Source organism: Dipodomys merriami, unplaced genomic scaffold (assembly GCF_024711535.1).
Source record: "Dipodomys merriami isolate MVZ:Mamm:240054 unplaced genomic scaffold, mDipMer1.0.p SCAF_3, whole genome shotgun sequence".
Taxonomy (NCBI): domain Eukaryota; kingdom Metazoa; phylum Chordata; class Mammalia; order Rodentia; family Heteromyidae; genus Dipodomys; species Dipodomys merriami.
Genome location: NW_027204492.1, coordinates 18,667,273 through 18,687,461, shown reverse-complemented (window position 1 = coordinate 18,687,461; position 20,189 = coordinate 18,667,273). Strand labels below are relative to the sequence as shown.

General features: G+C 38.1%; 1 protein-coding gene and 1 non-coding gene across 7 annotated transcripts in view; both read right to left on the bottom strand.

The window, feature by feature from the left end:
* Enox2 (ecto-NOX disulfide-thiol exchanger 2) overlaps positions 1-20,189 on the bottom strand; it is a 325,263-nt gene that overhangs the window by 37,566 nt on the left and 267,508 nt on the right. For all 6 annotated transcript variants that reach the window (XM_070039729.1, XM_070039733.1, XM_070039730.1 and 3 more), the window contains 4 exons: positions 14,934-15,167; positions 12,445-12,657; positions 9,733-9,839; positions 964-1,078 (listed from right to left, as the gene is read on the bottom strand). In XM_070039729.1, coding sequence (XP_069895830.1) covers positions 964-1,078; positions 9,733-9,839; positions 12,445-12,657; positions 14,934-15,167 — 669 coding nt within the window. The remainder of the gene's footprint in view (positions 1-963; positions 1,079-9,732; positions 9,840-12,444; positions 12,658-14,933; positions 15,168-20,189) is intronic.
* On the bottom strand, positions 779-885 carry LOC138840518 (U6 spliceosomal RNA). The gene has a single exon (XR_011376096.1). It is a non-coding gene; the product is annotated as a U6 spliceosomal RNA (small nuclear RNA).

Below are 20,189 nucleotides of genomic sequence, written 5' to 3'. Positions count from 1 at the left end.
CTATTTGTGGAATCCTGGTTAGTTCTCAATACAGACTCAAGTAACCAAAATGGTTCCATGTTACAGATATTTCCCTATTGTGTGCAGATTTTCTTTTAACTTTGGGACTTATTTTATAGAAATGTTGCATTTTTATGTGGATTACATTTGTCAAAAACCTTTTATTTCCATTTTTGGTGACCTGCCATGAATTATGTAGCCAACACCTGTATTTTTCACAATTTCTTTTGCTATATGTATTTTATTAGCATTGAATTTTTATATCCATCTGTTATTAATTTTGGTGGTGATACAATATAAATGACCTAGTGTTTATGCATGCATTCTGTCAAGCTTCCATTGCAGAAAATACTAATAAATCCAAATTAAATATGGAACAATGCTGCCAGAATGTCCAATGGTTTTTGTAAAAGAAGTATACTTTCAATTAGGTACTTCAATGGATTATAGGATAAATGGAGACCACAAAAATTCTATATACACAGGTTTTGATATTCAGTCAGTGTATTTTTACAGCCCCATTAATTGTTTCTAATTTACATCCTGTCTGATGGATTTATGGCTATATCTTACTTGTTTTTTTTTGCCAGTCCTGGGACTTGAACTCAGGGCCTGAGCACTGTCCCTGAGCTTCTTTTTGCTCAAGGCTAGCTCTCTATCACTTGAGCCACAGTGCCACTTCCAGTTTTTTTTTTTCTGTTTATATGGTGCAGAGGAATCGAACCCAGGGTTTCATGCATGCTAGGCAAGCATTCTACCACTAAGCCACATTCCAAGACCAAATGTGGAACCCTTCATGAATTTGCATGTCATCTTTGTGTAGGACCCATGCTAATATTCTCTGTATAGTTCCAATTTTAGTACATGTTCTGCTGAAGTGAGCACTTACTTGTGTTAAAGGTTTGAAAATACTGCGCCATGCAAACATATTTGTTACATAAAATAAATGAGAATTATATTTACCTGATTCTTCTGTTTCTTTTGCTTCTGTTGTTTCTTCTATTTCATCATCAGACATTTCCATTTCTTCTTCTCGCCTGATTCCCATTAATTCATCATTATGAATGTTGCGAATTTCCTAAGATTAAAAGATAGGCTTGTTAGGTGGGAAAACTCTACAAAATGTTGAGGAAATGGGAAGAGATCAGATAAGCTTTGGTGGTGGGCACATATTAAAAACCTTCAGAGTACTCAAGGTAAATGCAATAAGGCATGTTGAAACTAAATGGTCTCACACACACACAAAAAGCATATTTGGCCAGATCCAGAGTTCTGACAGTATATGATTTTTCCATATTCCATATTTTCCATATTGCCATGGAAGACTCTTCATATCTCTTTTTTTTTGAGGGGTGGGGGGTTGGTCCTGGGTCTTGAACTCTGGGCATGGGTGCTGTCCCTGAGCTCTGTCCCTGGCAAATGCTCTACTTGAGCCAGAGTGCCACTTCCAGTTTTTTGAGTGGTTTACCGGAGATAAGAGTTGCTCGGACATTCCTGCCCGGGCTGGCTTTGAACCGCGATCCTCAGATCTCAGCCTTCTGAGTAGCTAAGATTACAGGCATGAGCCACCAGAGCCCAGCTCTCTTCATCTCTTATTCATGTGGATTTCTGAAATTTCTCTTCACTGTCTCACATTGGACCCTTTAATTTTGCTACCTGTCATTTCATCTCCTTTTGTTTTACTCAACAAAACTATTTTTTTTTTGGATCCGGTCGTGGGGCCTGAACTCTGGGCCTGGGCGCTGCCCCTCAGCTCTTCAGCTCAAGGCTAGCTCTCTACCACTTGAGCCACAGTGCCACTACTGGCTTTTTTTTCTTTTTGCTTATGTGGTGCTGGGGAATCAAACCCAGGGCCTCATGCATGCAAGGCAAGCGCTCTACCACTGAGCCACCTTCCCAGCCCCATCAACAAAATTATTAATCGAGATTTTTCAGTTTTAGAATGCATAGCAAAAATGACTATGTTGAAAATGAACTTTAAAACTTGGCGGGGGCGGGGCAGTGGAGAAAATGAGAGGCGGGTAATACTGCTCAAAAAGAAATGTACTCATCTACTGAGGGGCATCTGGATTGGTTCCATTCTTTGCTATGGTAAATAATGCTTCAATAAACATAGTTGTGCTGGTAGGTTTAGTATGGTCTTGTTTGTGATCATTTGGGTAAATGCCCAAAAGTGGGATTGCTGGGTCATAGGGGAGCTCTATGTGGAGTCTTTTGAGGAACATCTATATTGCTTTCCAAAGTGGTTGAACAAGTTTACACTCCCACCAACAATGCAGTAGGGTTCCCTTGTGGCCACATTCCCTCCAACATCTGTTATGGAACCAACCCAGATGCCCCTCAGGAGATGAATCGATCAAGAAAAAAAAAAATATATATATATATATATATAATGGAATTTTATGCCTCCACCAGAAAAAATGATATTGCCCCATTTGTTAGGAAATGGAAAGGCTTGGAAAAAATTATATTAAATGAAGTAAGCCAGGCCCAAAGAAACATAGGTCCCATGGTTTCCCTTATTTGCAATAACTAGTATATGTCTGGGACAAGCGGGAGGTCAAAAGCTATGTACATATGACCAGATAACATGATGTTAAGCAACATGAATCCCAAGATAGGGACACTAGTGTTTTTTTTCTTTCTTGATATTCTTTCTAATGTATTTATAATGTACCATGTGATTTTTTTTTGTTTCTTTGTATGTTCCTTCCCCACAGTATAACCCATATTTTCAGTCTATTTGAGATCTGTGACTTGAATCTTGTATATACTCTTCTCTAATTTGGGGAGGGGAAGGGAGAAAACAAAATGCTTAAATAGGGATATAGGTTGACCCATTGTAACGATTAGATGTACAAGGCACTATGTTGAAAAACGAACTTTACAATTTAGGCAGGGGGGGGGTGGGGGGAGGAGTGTAGTTGTAGAAGTGGGAGGGAAGGGATGGTAGGGGAAAAACAAAGGAGGAGGTAACAATGCTTGATAGGAAGTGTTCTCATTACCTTGCTCATATAACTGTAACCCCTCTGTGCAATAGTTTTACAATAAAAATGTATTAAAAAAAGAAATGTACTCATTATCTTATGTAACTATAGCCCCTCTGTACATCACCTTTACAATAATTTTTATTTTTATTTATTTATTTATTTATTTTTTGGGTCCGGTCATGGGGCCTGAACTCTAGGCCTGGGCGCTTTCCCTCAGCTCTTCAGCTCAAGGCTAGCACTCTAACACTTGAGCCACAGTGCCACTTCAGGTTTTTTTTTCTTTTTGCTTATGTGGTGCTGGGGAATCAAACCCAGGGCCTCATGCATGCAAGGCAAGCGTCTACCACTGAGCCACCTTCCCAGCCCTACAATAACTTTTAAAAGACTATATAGCAAAAATGAACTGTCAAGAGTAAATTCCTAATGGGTGGGGGGGAAGGGGGAGCCTGGGAAGGGAGGTGAAGGGTAAACAAAGGAGGAGGCTGCAATGCTTGGTAAGAAATGTATGCATTATCCTGCCAATGTAATTGTAACCCCTCTGTACAGTATGTTCTCAAATAAAATAAAATTAAATTTAAAAAAAAGAGTAAATTCCTACCAAATTCCTACCTACAAAACCTGTAACTTTTTTTTTGTTCTTGTACTGGTGCTTGAACTCAGGGATTGGGTGCTGTCCCTTAGCTTTTTTGCTCAAGCCTGGCAATTTACCACGTCAGCCACAGCTACACTTCTGACTTTTGCTGGTTAATTGTAGATAAGAGTCAAAGCTTTGAATTGCAGCCCTCAGATCTTAGCCTCCTGAGTAGCTAGAATTACAGGCAAAAGCCACTGTTCCCAGCCAAAATGTATAACATTTTTATGTCATTGGAGAGTGTATGAGAACAGATATATTCTGAATAGGATATGAAACTCAGAAGAAAAGAAAACCAACAGTCCAAGTCTCTCAGCATTTTAAAGGGTCTGGTTTGACAGCAGACAAAGGTTAGGTACTCATAGGATTGTTAAATTTCTCACATCTCACAGAAAACCCAGCCTTAGGCTGGGTTTGGTGGCTCATACCTATAATCTAAGCTACTCAGGAGGCTTAATTCTTAAGGAGGATCAATGCTTAAGACTAGTCCAGGCAAAGAGTTGAGATCCATCTAAATCAACAAAATGCGTTTGATAGAACATAGTTTGTGATCCCAGCCACATGGGAAGCCTTAGGTAGGAATATAAAAATGTGAGATACTACTTGAAAAATAACTAGGGAAACAAGGACTGGGGACATGCCTCAAGTAGTAGAGTGCCTGCCTAGAAGTGTGAGACCCTGATTTCAAACTCCAGTACTACAATAAAAATAATTTTCAAAAACCTAGATCCGCAGTGAGTTATGCGAGTGCATTTCACAGTCTTAATCTACATGTAAATGAAATTCCAGAAAGATAAGAGAGAAAGGATTTGAAGAAATAAAGGTTGACAATTTTTTTAATTTGATGAAAGACATCAATCTATATATTCAAAGAGTAGTGAACCCCCCACAATATAGATGGGAAAAAAACCATCCAGGAACATCTTAGTCAAACGTAGAAAAAGAAAAAGTGAAATGTTTGAAAGCATTCAGAGGAAAAAAAACCACATAACATTATCTAGAAGGGAACAACAATTTAAACACTTTGATTTCTTTCTGAAGTAATCAGGGTCAGAAGCTCATGGGAAAATATCTATAAAGTTCAAAAAGAAACAGAAGTATTGATTTATCCAGAATTCTATTTTCAAAGAAAATGTAGAGAATGATGATGAATAAATATGTCAAGAGAAAAGTAAATATGTAAGAATTCATTAGCAAAAGATTTGTACTATAGGAAATACTGAAGAAAGGTTTTCAGACTGAAAGAACATGCTACCAAGTGAAAATACAGATCTTTAGGACAGCATGAAGAATACTGGAAGTGATCAATATCACACTGAGAAAGTCACTTAAGAGAAGCAGCTTGCAATCATTTGGAGGCTACTTGATGCCTGTCAGTCTCTTCAGCACTAAGCTTAAAACTCCTTGCTGAAGCTTACTCCTACTGGGATGACATACAGGAAATATTCAAAGCTGTTTGATGAAAATTGCTTCCGTTTATGAGGATAATACATATTTCAAATGGATTTCTTAATAATTAATACTCTGTGTAGTTACTCTGTATCCCAACTAATTTCTTCCTTTCTTATTCCTTTTATCAGGAAAATAATGATTTCTATTTCAAGTTAAGTTTTCATTAAGAATAAATGAAAAACCTCTTAAGAGTGAACTATTCAGTATCATCAGTGATTCTTACGAAGGAATAGAAAAATCAGATGCTAACATAGCATCTCCTATGTGCTGCAGAGATATTACTTAAAATAGAGGAAAATAATGACCTGCTTGAGAAAAATGAACTTTAAAGGGCTGTGTCATGAGAGATATTACTGTATCTTATTCAAACTCATTGCACAAAGAACAATAAAGAACTTCTCATTTCTGTGAACTCATTCTACCTCAGGAGACTGGGTTTTAGCTATCATCAGAGCTGTTATTAGAAAGGTGATTATAATGAGATTTGACATTGGAAAATTTGAATACTGTACATAGTGCATCAGGAAACTTTGTAGCTTTCTAGATGCCTAACAAAAATATAGACTGTCAGGGGCTATATAAGTAGAGATCAGGTCTCAATTCACATACATGTCACTAACCCTGGTACAGTTATTGTGTTTCTCAGAAGGCTAAATTATGTTCCTCCTAGTGAAATATCCCAGAGCAGGAAAACATGAGAGCTAAGACATGTCCCATAGCTGCCTGGCATCCATAAAGCATATTTGTGCTTCGAGCTGGGCAAGAATGAATAATCTCTTATTAGAAATAGAAAAAAGTTCAACAGCTATGTGACATGGCTTATCTAGAGGTCTTTTACAGCTTCAAAAGTCCCTAGAAATGTAACAGGCTTTGAGCAAATTTTACCTAAATGTCTCAAGATATTTTAGAAACAATAATTACCAGTTGTTTTAACTGATAATGAAATGAGGGTAAGAAAAACTAAAGGAAAGGTTGCTCTAACCTTTTCAGTTAGGTAAAGTGGTAGAGCTCAGAGCCCTCTACCGATTAGACAACTCTCTTTTAGTTACAAAGACACTAAGGCTCATATTATTATTCTTTTATAAATATCCAATACTAAATCACACAAGTAGGATAAAAGCAAAGTGAACAGCAGAGGCCATGGGGTGCCATACTAAAGTAAATTTACAGGTAACATTTGGTAAATGATAGTACCTCCAAGAAAAGTGGAGTGACATTTTATTCCTTTGAAAACTTTACCATTAAGGATATTTCATACAAAGTGCTTCATTACATATGCACAAAAATAGAACAATGAAATCTGTTGTGAAGAATTTCATATACATGTATGAAAATAGAAAACGCATTTCATAGCCAAGCTGTCTGTTTCCTAAATTTTCTTGTTAGATGAGTGAAGTTCAACTTTGACAAACAAACCCTAACAAATGTTTTCAGTGCATAGAGCTGTAAGGTGGCATGTACCTGTAAAAGCATTTTATCTAGCTAGAGTATATATATAGACAGGGGAAGAATTCTAAGCTACTGAAACACAGATAGCAAAGGAAAAAGCTGTCTCCTAGCTCTTCCTCATTTCCTATTTGGCATTTGGGTACAATGATGAAACCAAAAACATTTTAAGCCATTTGGATGTGTTAATGTCCACTCCAAATCTACTGAATCAGGTCACTGGTTGACTACATCATAACAGGTAAGACAAACCTCCTCAGATTTCTAGGTCCCAGTGTAGGTCTTTGGTATCTCTCATTTCAACAGTGAACTGCTAGTAATTTCTGAAATGGCATTATAATGACTTTGAGTGTTTTAATGATCACTTTTTCTGAAGCTTAGGAATTTATATTGCTCTGCAATGGAGAACAAAATAGAATACTTTTGTGGGGCTGGGAAGGTGGCTCAGTGGTAGAGTGCTTGCCTTGCATGTATGAGGCCGTGGCTTCAATTCCTCAACACTACATAAGCAGAAAAAGCTGGAAGTGGCACTGTGGCTCAAGTGGTAGAGTGCTAACCTTGAGCCGAACAGCTGAGGAACAGGGCCCAGGCCCAGAGTTCAGGCCCATAACCAGCAAAAAACAAAAACAAAAAACCAAAACCCCCCCACACTTTTGCATGGAATGAAACCAAAGCCTGAGACAGCAGTAAATATTTGGAAAGAATCATTTTTGTGATAGCTAATTGTGACTTATCACAAAGTAAGCAAATTATAAAGCATTATGCATGAGCTAGTTACCTATAGTTTCACAAAAATTTATGTGGTCTCAAATTTATCTCATTTATATTTAATGATAGCAATATGATTATCAGAAATTTGTAATAACATTCATAAATGTATAAGCATATCCACTTACCTGGATTTTCAACATTAACAGGAAATTTAGTAGGAAAAGGGTCATGAGAGAACAGAAAGGAGTAAAGGCTAAGGAAATAACTTCTATATAGACAAAACAATTTGATTCTGAGATATCACTTAGTACAATGAAACAAGGTACCAATAGAGGCTTGTAATATCTATTGTATGATACATAGTGGAAATATAAATTAGGTGATTCAAATTGGGACAGTATGCTTTCTGGTGGCTGAATGCCAACAGCCAGTATTATTATAAATGAGTCTTTTTTTTGTCAGTCGTGGGGCTTGAACTCTGGGCTTGGGTTCTGTCTTTGCATTCTTCAGCTCAAGGTGCGTGCTCTACCACTTGAGCCATAGCGCCACTTCTGGTTTTCTAGTGGTTTATTGGAGATAAGAGTCTCACAGACTTTCCTGCCTGGGCTGGGTTTGAACCGTGATTCTCAGATCTCAGCCTCCTGAGTAGCTAGGATTAGAGGCGTGAACCACCAGTACCCGGCTAAATGAGTCTTAAAACAAGCATATGAGGATGATTTGAATATTCATCTGCAAATAATTCTTCAGACATTGGAATAGTCGGTTTGTAAATCTAGAAAAAAGTTATTGTTATCAACCATAAATTTTTTTATTTTACAAGAATCCTAGTAATCATCATAGCCCTTTCCCTCTGCTCCAGGGGTACAAAATCTCCTATTAGGGAAAATACAGAGAACTGGTTAAAGACATAGTAGTGTCTGCTTGTTATGGCTCTAGATTATATAGGCTTTCCACCTAGTCTAGAATAGCTTGAAGAAAGCATACAAAGTTCTCTAAACAGTCACATCTGCCAGTTAAATTTCTATAGGCACACACTATTAGTAAGGGGAGGGACTTTGGTTAAACCTTACTATCCTTTAACAACTGTATTAGCAGAAGCCTTACACACCTATAAATCAAGAAAGTAAAGCAATGAAAGAGAATCAGTAGCAAAAAAAGACTCAGTAGCAAATAAGTCAGTGTGGAATATGCTCTTAGTGTATGAGCTTCCCAAAGGTGAGAACTTTGTCTTCTTACTCCACATCATCTCTCTCCATAGAGGAAGACAGTCATGGTTGCTGACTGAAGGGTGACAATGAGGTAAAGAACAGGAACTTTATGACATGAGGTGACCAAAGGCAATGGTGAAAAGGTTAAATGTCAGAAACTTCAGACTTGATGAAACAATTGACTTTTTTTTTTTTTTTTTTTTTTTTTTGGTCTGGTCGTGGGGCCTGAACTCTGGGCCTGGGTGCTGTCCCTCAGCTGTTCAGCTCAAGGCTAGCGCTCTACCACTTGAGCCACAGTGCCACTTCCGGCTTTTTTCTTTTTGCTTATGTGGTGCTGAGGAATCGAACCCAGGGCCTCATGCATGCAAGGCAAGTGCTCTACCACTGAGCCACCTTCCCAGCCCCAGAGAATTTCTTTTTCTTTTGTTTTTTTTTGGGGGGGCTCCAGTTGTGGGGCCTGAACTCTGGGGCCTGGGCGCTGTCCCTCAGCTCTTCAGCTCAAGGCTAGCACTCTACCACTTGAGCCACAGCGCCACTTCCGGCTTTTTTCTTTTTGCTTATGTGGTGCTGAGGAATCGAACCCAGGGCCTCATGCATGCAAGGCAAGCGCTCTACCACTGAGCCATCTTCCCAGCCACAATTGACTTTTAAGTTGTAGTTCTGGTGCTAAGGTGAAGAAAAGCCCATTCACTTGATTAACTTCAATTCAGAGTAGTAACCTAATCACTACAATTCTTCTGGTATTCTGCTGAAGATGTTACTTGAACACAAAGCAGAGAAGTGTGTGTAAATCTCAATCTGAAATCAGAGTCTTCTCTTACCTTTAAATCTGCCACCTATGAAGATGGTTGAAAATATTTAATAAAAGAAGCTCAGACATTTTTTGTTCCACTGGCACACCAGGAAGCTTCTAGCCTGAACTGTCAAGATGTTCTGATAAATGTAAGACAGCCCTAACATTACTAACACTAGAAACACAGGTCAATAATTACTGTTGTACTCAAGACTAGCTAGCATAGAGAAGAAAACTTATAATTATCCCAGCTACATTTTCATGACTACTGTTTCCATGCAGCAAAATGTGTTCAAGACAACATGGGCATATTTATTCCCCCTTTGACAGCAGGTGGTCTCCATACTGACAGGCTAAAGAACATGTCTTAGTGTTTCATTAGGGCCTTGTCATGACCATGGGAGCTTGGTACTATTTAATTCTGGCTAAACTCCAAATCAATAACTTGTTAAAGAATGAAACTGTCCCCCTGAGGAGCTAGCAGAGTAAAAAGTTACTAACCTCAGCTTGTTTGCACCAAACACTGATGTTTTTACGCTGGGCTTTTGTAAAGTGGTCCCATGCCTTCTGTTTGGAGGCGGAATGGTACACAGCCACTATCTGCTCAACTGCAGCATGAAATCAGCAGCCAGATCAGCCAGAGTATCACCCAGGGATTGCAAAATAAAGGAAAAGAAAAAAATGAAAAAAGAAGCATTAGTCATGGTGTATCTTCCTGTTGTAACAATATATATAGTATAACTGGTTCAAAGGGAAGAGATATTATTATGTAAAAAGAAGAAAGGGAATTCTAGAAGGATTGGCATGAAATGGTGACTAAAGTTTTAATAGAGGCAGTATGTATTCATTCAGGTAGAAGAGGCAAGAGTTGTAATAAATGTATTTTTTTAGTTCAGTTCTAAATAGCATGGAAGAAAATTAAACTAATAATATTGGCTCTTTTTATTAATCAGCCCTCTGAAATAAGCTGGGATATTCACTTCAGTACAACTTGTTACTTCATTTTTTCTGAAGTAAATTTAACCAGAAGCATTGAATCAAAACCTAAAACGATTGGTAGTATAGGTCTACCTAAATAGGCTTTCAGACTGGAGAAATGTAAGTGAATGCTGTCCTGGAAAATATTTTTTTTAAATTTAATTTTATTTTATTTGTGAACATACTGTACAGAGGAGTTACAATTACATGGGCAGGATAATGCGTACATTTCTTACCAAGCATTGCAGCCTCCTCCTTTGTTTACCCTTCACATCCCTTCCCAGCCTCCCCCCTCCCCCCCAATCCCAATCCTTCTCCTGCCCCCCCTCCCCCCCCCCCCCCGCACCGACATTGTAAAGCTCGTTTTGGACATGACAAGTTGTACTTCTCATTGTTGCAACAGGTCCACCTGTACTGGAAAATATTTTTAAGGTCTTTTTAAAATGTTCAGTGGGGAAATGTCTCCAAATATTTTCTGGGGCCTTATGCTAACCAGTTCAATATAGGGGAAACTTAGATATGTCACTTTTGGGGAAAGAAAGGCAGAGCAAGAGCCCTTACCTAGACAGGTATTCACAGTAAGAAAATCTAGAGACATAATTTTGTTCTTTATGGACCTGTTTATACTCTATCTTAAGGATTTATATTCTCACAATGCTTGCTGCTCTCATTTATGACTTATTCTGAAGTTCTGAAGACTTGTTCATCTCCTGGATTTTATGCCCATATATCCTTCCAAAACACAATTAGAGAATGGAACAAGTCCTCCTTAATCCCAATTATGTATGAGTCAAGTATGGAAAGTACAGTATAGGAAGAGTGGACCATAATTGTTCAAAGCAAAGTCATAAAACGGTGCCCTTATTCTTAAGAATATAATTCCTTACTGAAAAAATGAGTATATAAAAAAGTTACTTGACAATTGATCTATCTCATTTAAGAGAACTTAGATAGGTCTAAAGTAGTGCTTCTTTTTGAAAATGGACATTTCAATGGATTCTCACCTTTTGATGTCTTTCATATCCAGTAAAGGTAGTGGAACAATGAAAACTAAATAACTTGGACAAGTAACAAATGAGCTTTTTAATAAAAATTATCTTGGGAAATATGATTACACTTATCACCATTAGTTCCCGAAATGCATATTAGCTGAAGATAATGATGTCAATCTGAAGAAAAACTGATTTAGAATGCTGATATATCCCAACTTTAGTAATAAAATATCAAACACTCCACTGAGGCCTTTGGTTACGAAAAGATGAGCTGTGAACCAAGAATCAGTGTTTCCACAGAGCTGCAGTAGATAGATGCAAGAAAATGAAAGTAAAAGCCTTGCAATGTGTATGTGCATCTGATCATATAAAATGATATTTATCAAAACGAACTCTAGGAAGTGGAAACAACAGTTTTTCTTTGTTGCTGTTTTTTTATTTTTTATTTTTATTTTATTTTATTTTATTTTTTGGTCAGTTGTGGGGCTTGAACTTTAGGCTTGGGCGCTGTCCCTGTGCTCTTCAGCTCAAGGCAAGTGCTCTACCCCTTAAGCCACAGCTTCATTTCCAGTTTTTGAGTGGTTTATTGGAGATAAGAGTCTCACAGACTTTCCTGCCTAGGCTGACTTTGAACCATGATCCTCAGATCTCAGCCTCCTGAGTAGCTAGGATTACAGGTGTGAGCCTCCGGCTCCTGGCTTTATTTTTATTTTGTAAAGGTGATGTACAGAGGGGTTAGTTATATAAGTAAGATAATGAGTATCTTTCTTTTGTTTTGGTTTTCCTTTCATATTATTTGTTTATCCATCTTTGGGAGGGTGGTGGGGCACAGAAATGGTGGGACAAATGGTGAACAAATGCAGCAGTGGTACTCACTAGACACTATGCTTATAATGAACTATACAACTTGAGGTTGGGGATGGGAGGGAAAGTCTAAAAGAGAGCAAGGGAAGGGGTGACATAGTCCAAAAAGAAATGTACTCATTACCTGACTTATGTAACTGTAACCCCTCTGTATATCACCTCTGTAATAATAAAAATGCATGAAAAAAGTACTTAATATGTATCCTGGGAAACAGGAGTTTTGGCATTCGGCAATATAAGGAGAATACAAGACAGTGAAGAAGTCTGCCTTGCCTCTTGATATAGGATAGCCTTGAAGGCCAAGGATCCTGTATAAAGTAAGTGGTTACTAAGTGAAGGGCCCTCTCACACTGCCAGCAGAATTCTAGCATCCACTCACACTGAATGAGAATTCCAGAAAGGGCCTGCTTGAACTTCTCTTTTGCTTCTTCCATGTCTTTCTCATGGGCAGCTTTCTCATTTACTAGGCGGCGGACATGGCTGTTTGCTGACTGGATCATGGAGTAGAAGTTGTTGGCACTGCGTCGGTTCACCTCCCCTCGCTCTATCCAGGTGAGCAAGGTTTGCACAGCTTCTGAGAACTTGGAATCATCTGAGAAAAGGAAAATTTATTTTAAAAAAACTATCCAAGGTAACCAAATCTCTACTTATTTTCATAACACACTGGTGAGGAGGTCACCACAGCTTTTTTAGCTGATGAGGAACCACATATGCAACATGTGTGCACACAGGCAGCAGGCAGAAAGAAGGCTCAAAAATAGACTGGCTCTGGTTTATGAAGCATTTCAGAAAGAGTCTTGTTTCTTCTTTCCTTAAAAATACCTCTGAGTTGGAGGTATCTCAAGGGTATAGAGAAAAAGAATGTGGGGGTTTTGAAGTAGCAGTGAGACAACTTCATAATTCCTCAATCTTGTGTTTTAATAATAAAAAAGCAAACATGAGTCTTGAGTTGAACTTGAATTTGGTAGTAATTTTACTCGATTCATGAATTCTAGCATTGGAAGGAACCTAGGGAATAACATCAATAGCATTCAATTCATAGCCCCAGGCCTTCCACTCAGTTCCAGTTCCAATCTATTTTGATGCAGTTCATTTTATTTCTATATTCCTTTGCATCTTTTTTCTCTGGCTTGAAGAACCCTACAAGTAGATTTCTACATCTACCTAGGAGTCATACTCTGACAAAGATAGTAGCACAGCTCTTCCAAAGCTTCTAGTCCAAGTATCTCAGCTACCCACTTATGTGTTCTGCTGTTACACAAGAGAGAGAGAGAGAGAGACAGAGAGAGACAGAAAGGAGAGAGAGAGAGAGAGAGAGAGAGAGAGAGAGAGAGAGAGAGAGAGAGAGAGAGAGAGAGAGAGAGAGAGAGAGAGAGAGCATTAACAGCCCATTGAAACTTCATATCCTTCTCTGGCCAGAGGCCTTATGTCAAGCAGAAATGCCTTGCACTGCAATTTTAACTTCTTGTCTCTTGTCCTTTATTCAGTGCTAGCATAAAACGAGAGAAGAGCTTTTTATTTCATTACTTGGATGCAATGCAATCTTTATGTCAATGCTCAGTTTTTGCTTCTTGTGAGGGCCAGAAAAAAGAAAATTTAATTTTTAAACATAAGCTGATGTGTTTAGTGTCATCTGAAGAGGCAAGCCTTAGACCTGGCATTGTACTAATGTTTTCAGCCTTTATAATTTTTCAAAATGTGCAATTATTTCTGTGTCACTATTGTGGACTCTGTGTTTTTTTCAATGCAAGAAGTCAAAAATCAAAGAGATTTTTAAAAATTTCTTAAATCTGTGAATCCCTGGGGTTTTGTGATGTAAACAATTTTGGTGAGTGAGACCTAATTGGAAAGTGGAATTAGTAGGATCTTGCTGAGCTGAGAGCATAAGAAGCAGGGCAAATTTGTGCCATTAGTGCTGGGCAGGTGGCTTTAAATCACCAGCATTCATTCAATAACATTAGCAATATTCAGAAAATGAGAGACTAGATTTGAGCAACTAAGACAATAGAATGGACAGAGTGGCTTACATTAAATGAGCAAAGCAGCCTTGAGTATCAAGCAAAAACAGAATTAAAAACTTAAAGGCAGACTGACATAGCAATGTGTAAAAGTTTCCATAATCACTAGGTGAACTAAATTGCATTTTCTTTTTCTTGTACTGGGAACTCAGGGCTGTATGCTTACTTGGCTTGCCTTCTCAGCTTGCTTGGATTTTACCACTTGAGTCATGCCTTTATCTAGCTTTTCCAGGATTCTTCTGCCCAAGCTGGCTTCTAGCCATGATCTTCTAGATCTCAGCCCCCTGAGTAGCTAAGACTGCACCTTTGAATTACCAGCACTTGGCAAACTGTTTTTTTTTAAATGATCAAAAAGTTTCCTTTTAGTCTAAGTCTCAGAGTAAACTAGGAAGAATTTACACTTATGAGTACTTTCGAGACTTCAATTTCCTCATCTTTACAATGAGGATTTTACCAGATTTTCAAGTTCATATCCAGTTCTATGCTGATTCATTCATTTGATTAAGAATTCAAATCTATCTTGTATCCACTACGAAAGGGGACACTTGCCTAAATTTCTCTGGTGGGGAAAATGAGAAAAACCCACTCTATTTCTTGCTAGTTAGTTGATATTTGGAGGAAAAAAAGCCATCCTTTGAGAAAATGAAGGAGCAGAGTTATAAGGCAACACAGATAAAATTTCCAGCTTCTTGAATACTGAACATAACTATTAGCAAGGCTTCAACAAAAGAAATGCTTACAATCGATTAGTGGGAAATTCAAAGGGATACTGGCTACAACACAGCAATTTATTACATTTCCCTAGAGAAAAAAAGTTCTTTTAATCATGGAGATTGCATACTTTCTATACCTTTTAGTTTTTCAGCAACAATGCTACATTCGTGATCTGAGTAATGAACCACTGGGGGAGGAGATGGTGGGCGCAGCCTTTCTTCTTCCATCCGTCTGCGGTGGCGCTCTTCTCTTGCTAGCATACGCTGTTTACACTCCCACTCATAGAGGTCATCCCGAGCCTGTGCAAAATCAACATGGAGCCGCCCTGTGTCCTTCTTGTCAGTACTAGAGCCCAAGCGAATTCGGTAACCTATATTTAAGAGAAAGGGGTGGAGGGAGGAGAGATTGAACAACTCTAGGTACTTATCCAAGATCAATGTTTCAGATATGGCTGCTTCAAGTGACCACATGATCCCCAATTCTCTTCTCATGACAGCAAGGTGAGTCATCAAAAGACTTAGGTTACAATCTTATCTCTTAAAAACAGTTTGCTTTCTGTAGGTTGGATTGATCTATTCTTAGGAGTTCCATCTGCCATCTTACCTTTAGATTTGAGCTATCTGTGAGTAATGATATCAAGAATGACCATAAAGAAGAAAGATAATGGGGACCTGAAATTATGATGTCTTTGCTAATTTCCAGCATGTTAGTCATACAATCACACAGAATTCTGGTAAACTTGAAATGTATTTACTTGGGATTGTAATATCTAAAACTATTCCCTAGGTATATTTGCAATTCTAGACCATTTTTTTTCTTGTGAGAAACTAAAAGATGTGATGGGAAATGGTAATATAATCCAGATGAGACAAAATTTCAAATTCTTAAATCATATTGGCTGATTACAATAGTGGTATAGGGAAGGGATTTCAAAAATCAGGATTCCATTGTCTGTCTCCACTTTTTGTGCCCAAGCCAAGTCTCTTAGCAAAAAGGTAAAACAAAAACACAAACGCTGTCAAGTACTAAAGGTTCAGGAACTGAGCAAAATACCAATACAAACATTTATCTCATGTCATTCTCAGCACAAGCTTGCAGGGGAAATATTTTTGATAAGGAAAAAAAACTAATTAGAGTCATTTGAGAGGTTGAGTAACTTGCTCTGGGCCAAAGAAGTATTAACTGGTAAGGATTCACAACTTGAATTCAGGTCCTTAGGCTCAAAATTGATTGTGCTTTCCTCTATTCTTTAGAACAATACTCAAAATAGATTTTTGTTTTTGGCTAAGACTTAGCAAATGAAGCTTCTTAAGCAAAGTACCAGAAAGAAGAGAGATTCAGAGGAAGAAGTTCCGAGATTTGCAGAAGGTCATCCATGATTATTTAGCTGAGTATTGATAGCTGCACATATAAGTAGAAAACACCTGATTTTTAAAGGTAACACTCTCTGAACCTCATATGGGGCTGGAAATAGCTCTTTTCTCCACTGCTCATAGCAGAAAAAAAAATACCTCATACTTCACAGAGTACTGGCCAATCGGAAAGGTTTTACATTAATAATGGGGAAAAAATAGTGCCAGATCTTTTTTTTGGTCCTGATGAATACTGCTTAAAAAGCAATACCTAGTTGGGTACTGGTGGCTTGCACCAGTAGTCCTAGCTACTCAGGAAGTTGAGATCTGAGGATCACAGTTTGAAGCAAGCTGGAGAAAGAAAGTCTGTGAGACTTATTTCAACTAACCAGCAAAAAGCCAGAAGTGGAGATGAGAAGTGGAGATGTGGCTCAAGTGGTACAGAAGCAACCTTGAGTGAAAAATCTAAGGGATAACACCCAAGCCCTAAGTTCAAGCCCTGGCATTGAGCACACACACACACACACACACACACACACACACACACACACACACACACACACACACACCAGTACTTAAAAGGATCAACATTTTCTCCTTACTTCATTTTAGAACAGAACTTAAAAATATTCATAGAATAAAAAATTCTTTCTCCAAGTAAGGTAAAATTTACAATATATGATATCTAAAAAAATATCTGGTATACAAAGAAATAGGGAAATATGCCCCATAATTAAAACTTAAGAAAATCACTGGTAGGGGAAAAACAAAGGAGGAGGCAACAATGCTTGATAAGAAATGTACTCATTACCTTGCTCATGTAACTGTAACCCCTCTGTACAGTATTTTCTTTTTTTGGGGGGGGGTCTGGTCGTGGGGTATGAACTCTGGGCCTGGGCACTGTCCCTCAGCTCTTCAGCTTAAGGCTAGCGCTCTACCGCTTGAGCCACAGTGCCACTTCGGGATTTTTTCTTTTTGCTTATGTGGTGCTGAGGCATCGAACCCAGGGCCTCATGCATGCAAGGCAAGCGCTTTACCACTGGGCCACCTTCCCAGCCCCTGTACAGTATTTTCACAATAAAAAACGTATTTACAAAAAAAGAAAGAAAAACACTGAATTGAAACAGAGTCAGAAGTGGTACATAAAACAATTAGCCAAAACAACCAGTAAAGTTGTGTTTTGTATGATTCAGTGGCTAGAGAGAAGATTGAACATATAAGCAGAAATACAAAAATATGAAAAAGAGTCCGAATTAAACTAAAGGTTTAGTGTCAAAGCTGGAAAAAAATAATTGGATAAGACAAATGGCAAATCAGACACTGTAAAAGAAAAAAAGAAAAAACTTTAACAGAGAGCAATAGAACCTATCCAAAATGAAATACAAAGAGGAAAAAATCATTGAGCAAACACATCTGAGTACCAGTGAGCTGTGAGACAATGTTCAAAGGCTTAATGAATGCCTAAGTAGAACTCTGAAAGAGAGGGGAGAAGGGAAGGAATAGAAAAAATCCACTTCAATAAAGGGGAAAAATTCAAATTTGTTGAAAGCTTTCAGATCCAAGAAGTGCAATGAACTTCAAACATGCACGTGCATGCGTGCACACACACACACACACACACACACACACACACACATACACACAAATCCAACATGAAGGAAATTACACTAAGGAACCTCATACTTGAATTGTTCACTAATAAAGATAATACCTTAAAAGAAGCTATATATAAAAGGCACACTATATACATAGAAACAAAAGTAAGGATATTATTATATTTATTGTGGGAAACAATGTAAGCAGTAAGATAACAGAACTGTGTCTGAGAGAGAACAGGAAAAACAACAACCTATTTACCTGGAAATCTCTATCTTAAAAAATAATTCCAAAAAGAATGGGGAAATGAAAAAAAATTATTGGGATAAGGTCTTGCTACGTAGCCCAGGCTTGCTTTGAACTCTCATAATGCTCTTGAGTCTGGGATTATTTCTTTTTAAAACTTATGAATGCTGAAAGAGTTCATTAAGAGAAGGCTTCTACAATAAAAATTGTTAAAGAAAATTCAGGTATAAGGAACATGAGACCAAATGTCATTCTGGATCTATACAAAGGAAGGAAGAGCATACATAATGTATGATTCCATTTATAAGAGGTTCTAGAAAATGCATACTAATCTGATAGAGAACAGGTAAGTAGATGCTTGGAAGGAAGTGAATAGGGGAAGGGAGCAGGGATTATAAAGGAGGCATTATGGAAGCTTTTGGGAGTGGTAGGTATAATCATTTTGATTCTTGGAGGTTTCACAGCTGCAGGTATATATCAAATATTGTACAATTTCATTTTTGAAGTATGTTAATGTCATCATATGTAAATTATATATGGCTATTATAAACTTTATATAGCTAGTATAAAAGGACAATCCTCAGTAACACTAAGCATATCATATATTCTTTTTAGAAAGAGGTTAAGTATAAACATATTTCATAAGCACACTCTTCTAGGACCCTCTGAGGTCTGCAATGTATTTGCATACTCATTCAATTTTATCTGATTGTGTGATCCATTAGAAAAAGGAGGCAATAAATGTTTGCTTTGCCTGTTCACCCAAGATTGTGGAGAGGATCAAGAGAAGCGCATATAAAGGCTCTCTGTAATCCACACTGAAGATGCTATGGGGAGTGTGTATTGTATAAAGTGCCAGCTCCTAAGGTGTTTCATCTCCAACAAAAATATCATTTTTTTTCTGTTTTCCTAGCATGTTTTATAAGGCATTCTTGCTTGCTTGTTTGTTTTTACCACTTTATTTTCTAACATGAGATAAAAGAAAAATAATCTCATCCAGGAGCCTCTAGTTCTTGTGAAGTGGAGGAGGTTCCAATTTAAAGGGAAAAATTTAGTTATTTTCTCAACACTGATTGCCATCCCATTTCCTTTGGAAGCCCTAGGAATTTTTCTAGGAGGTAGTTCTTAAAAGAGCTGATTTCAGTGATGTTTATACGGGTACCTTCTGAGCAGTTTGTTTTCTATTATGTATAACTATTTAGGGCTTTTTGAGACCTTTACATTCTTATTAAAATGGTCTTTTATGGAATGCTCTATTATTGTTGCTAAGTGCTTTCTAATCTTTAGTAGATTCTACAGCACTTAACGACTGTAATAAGAGTCTGCAGCATCTACCTCCTCCTCTCCTTCCCTGTTATTAGTCTACATTTGCAAATCCCTGTTACCTTTTTCCTATTTCCCTATTCCAACAAGCTTCTAAGTGACCTCCTCTCCTTGAAACCATTATTACACAGAGCTGTCAGATTAATCTTTCAGAAGCAATCACTATTCCTGTTCAAATTTTTCAGCAATTCCTTATTACCTAAGGAGTAAAGACTCAACTGTTAAAGCTTCCAAGGTATACTAACATCTGATCTTTTCCCTCCCCCATCGTGTCTGCACTATTTCCTCAATGTTTGCCAGAGATTTCCACCTCTGTAACTTCACTCATGCTGTTTCTTGGCCCCACTGTCCATATGGAAATGTATTTTCCTTAAAGCAAATGATACTTTTCTGGATATTCCCAGTTAAGAGTCAGAAATATTCATATTCTTGTCTTTTCCTTTACTTTTCTCCTCTCTATGGCACTCATAGCTGCTGCTGCTGCTGCTGCTGCTGCTGCTGCTGCTGCTGCTGCTGCTGATGATGATGATGATGACTTTATGCTGGTACTGGGGCTTCAACTCAGGGCCTGGGTGCTGTACCTGAGATTTTTTTTTTTTTTTTTTGTCGGTCGTGGGGCTTGAACTCTGGGCCTGAGCGCTGTCCCTCAGCTCTTCAGCTCAAGGCGAGCGCTCTACCACTTGAGCTACAGCGCCACTTCCGGTTTTCTGGTGGTTTATTGGAGATAGGAGTCTCACGGTCTCTCCTGCCCGGGCTGGCTTTGAACCGCGATCCTCAGATCTCAGCCTCCTGAGTAGCTAGGATTACAGGCGTGAGCCACCAGCGCCCGGCTGTACCTGAGATTTTTTTGTTCATGGTATTCTTTTTTTTTTGTC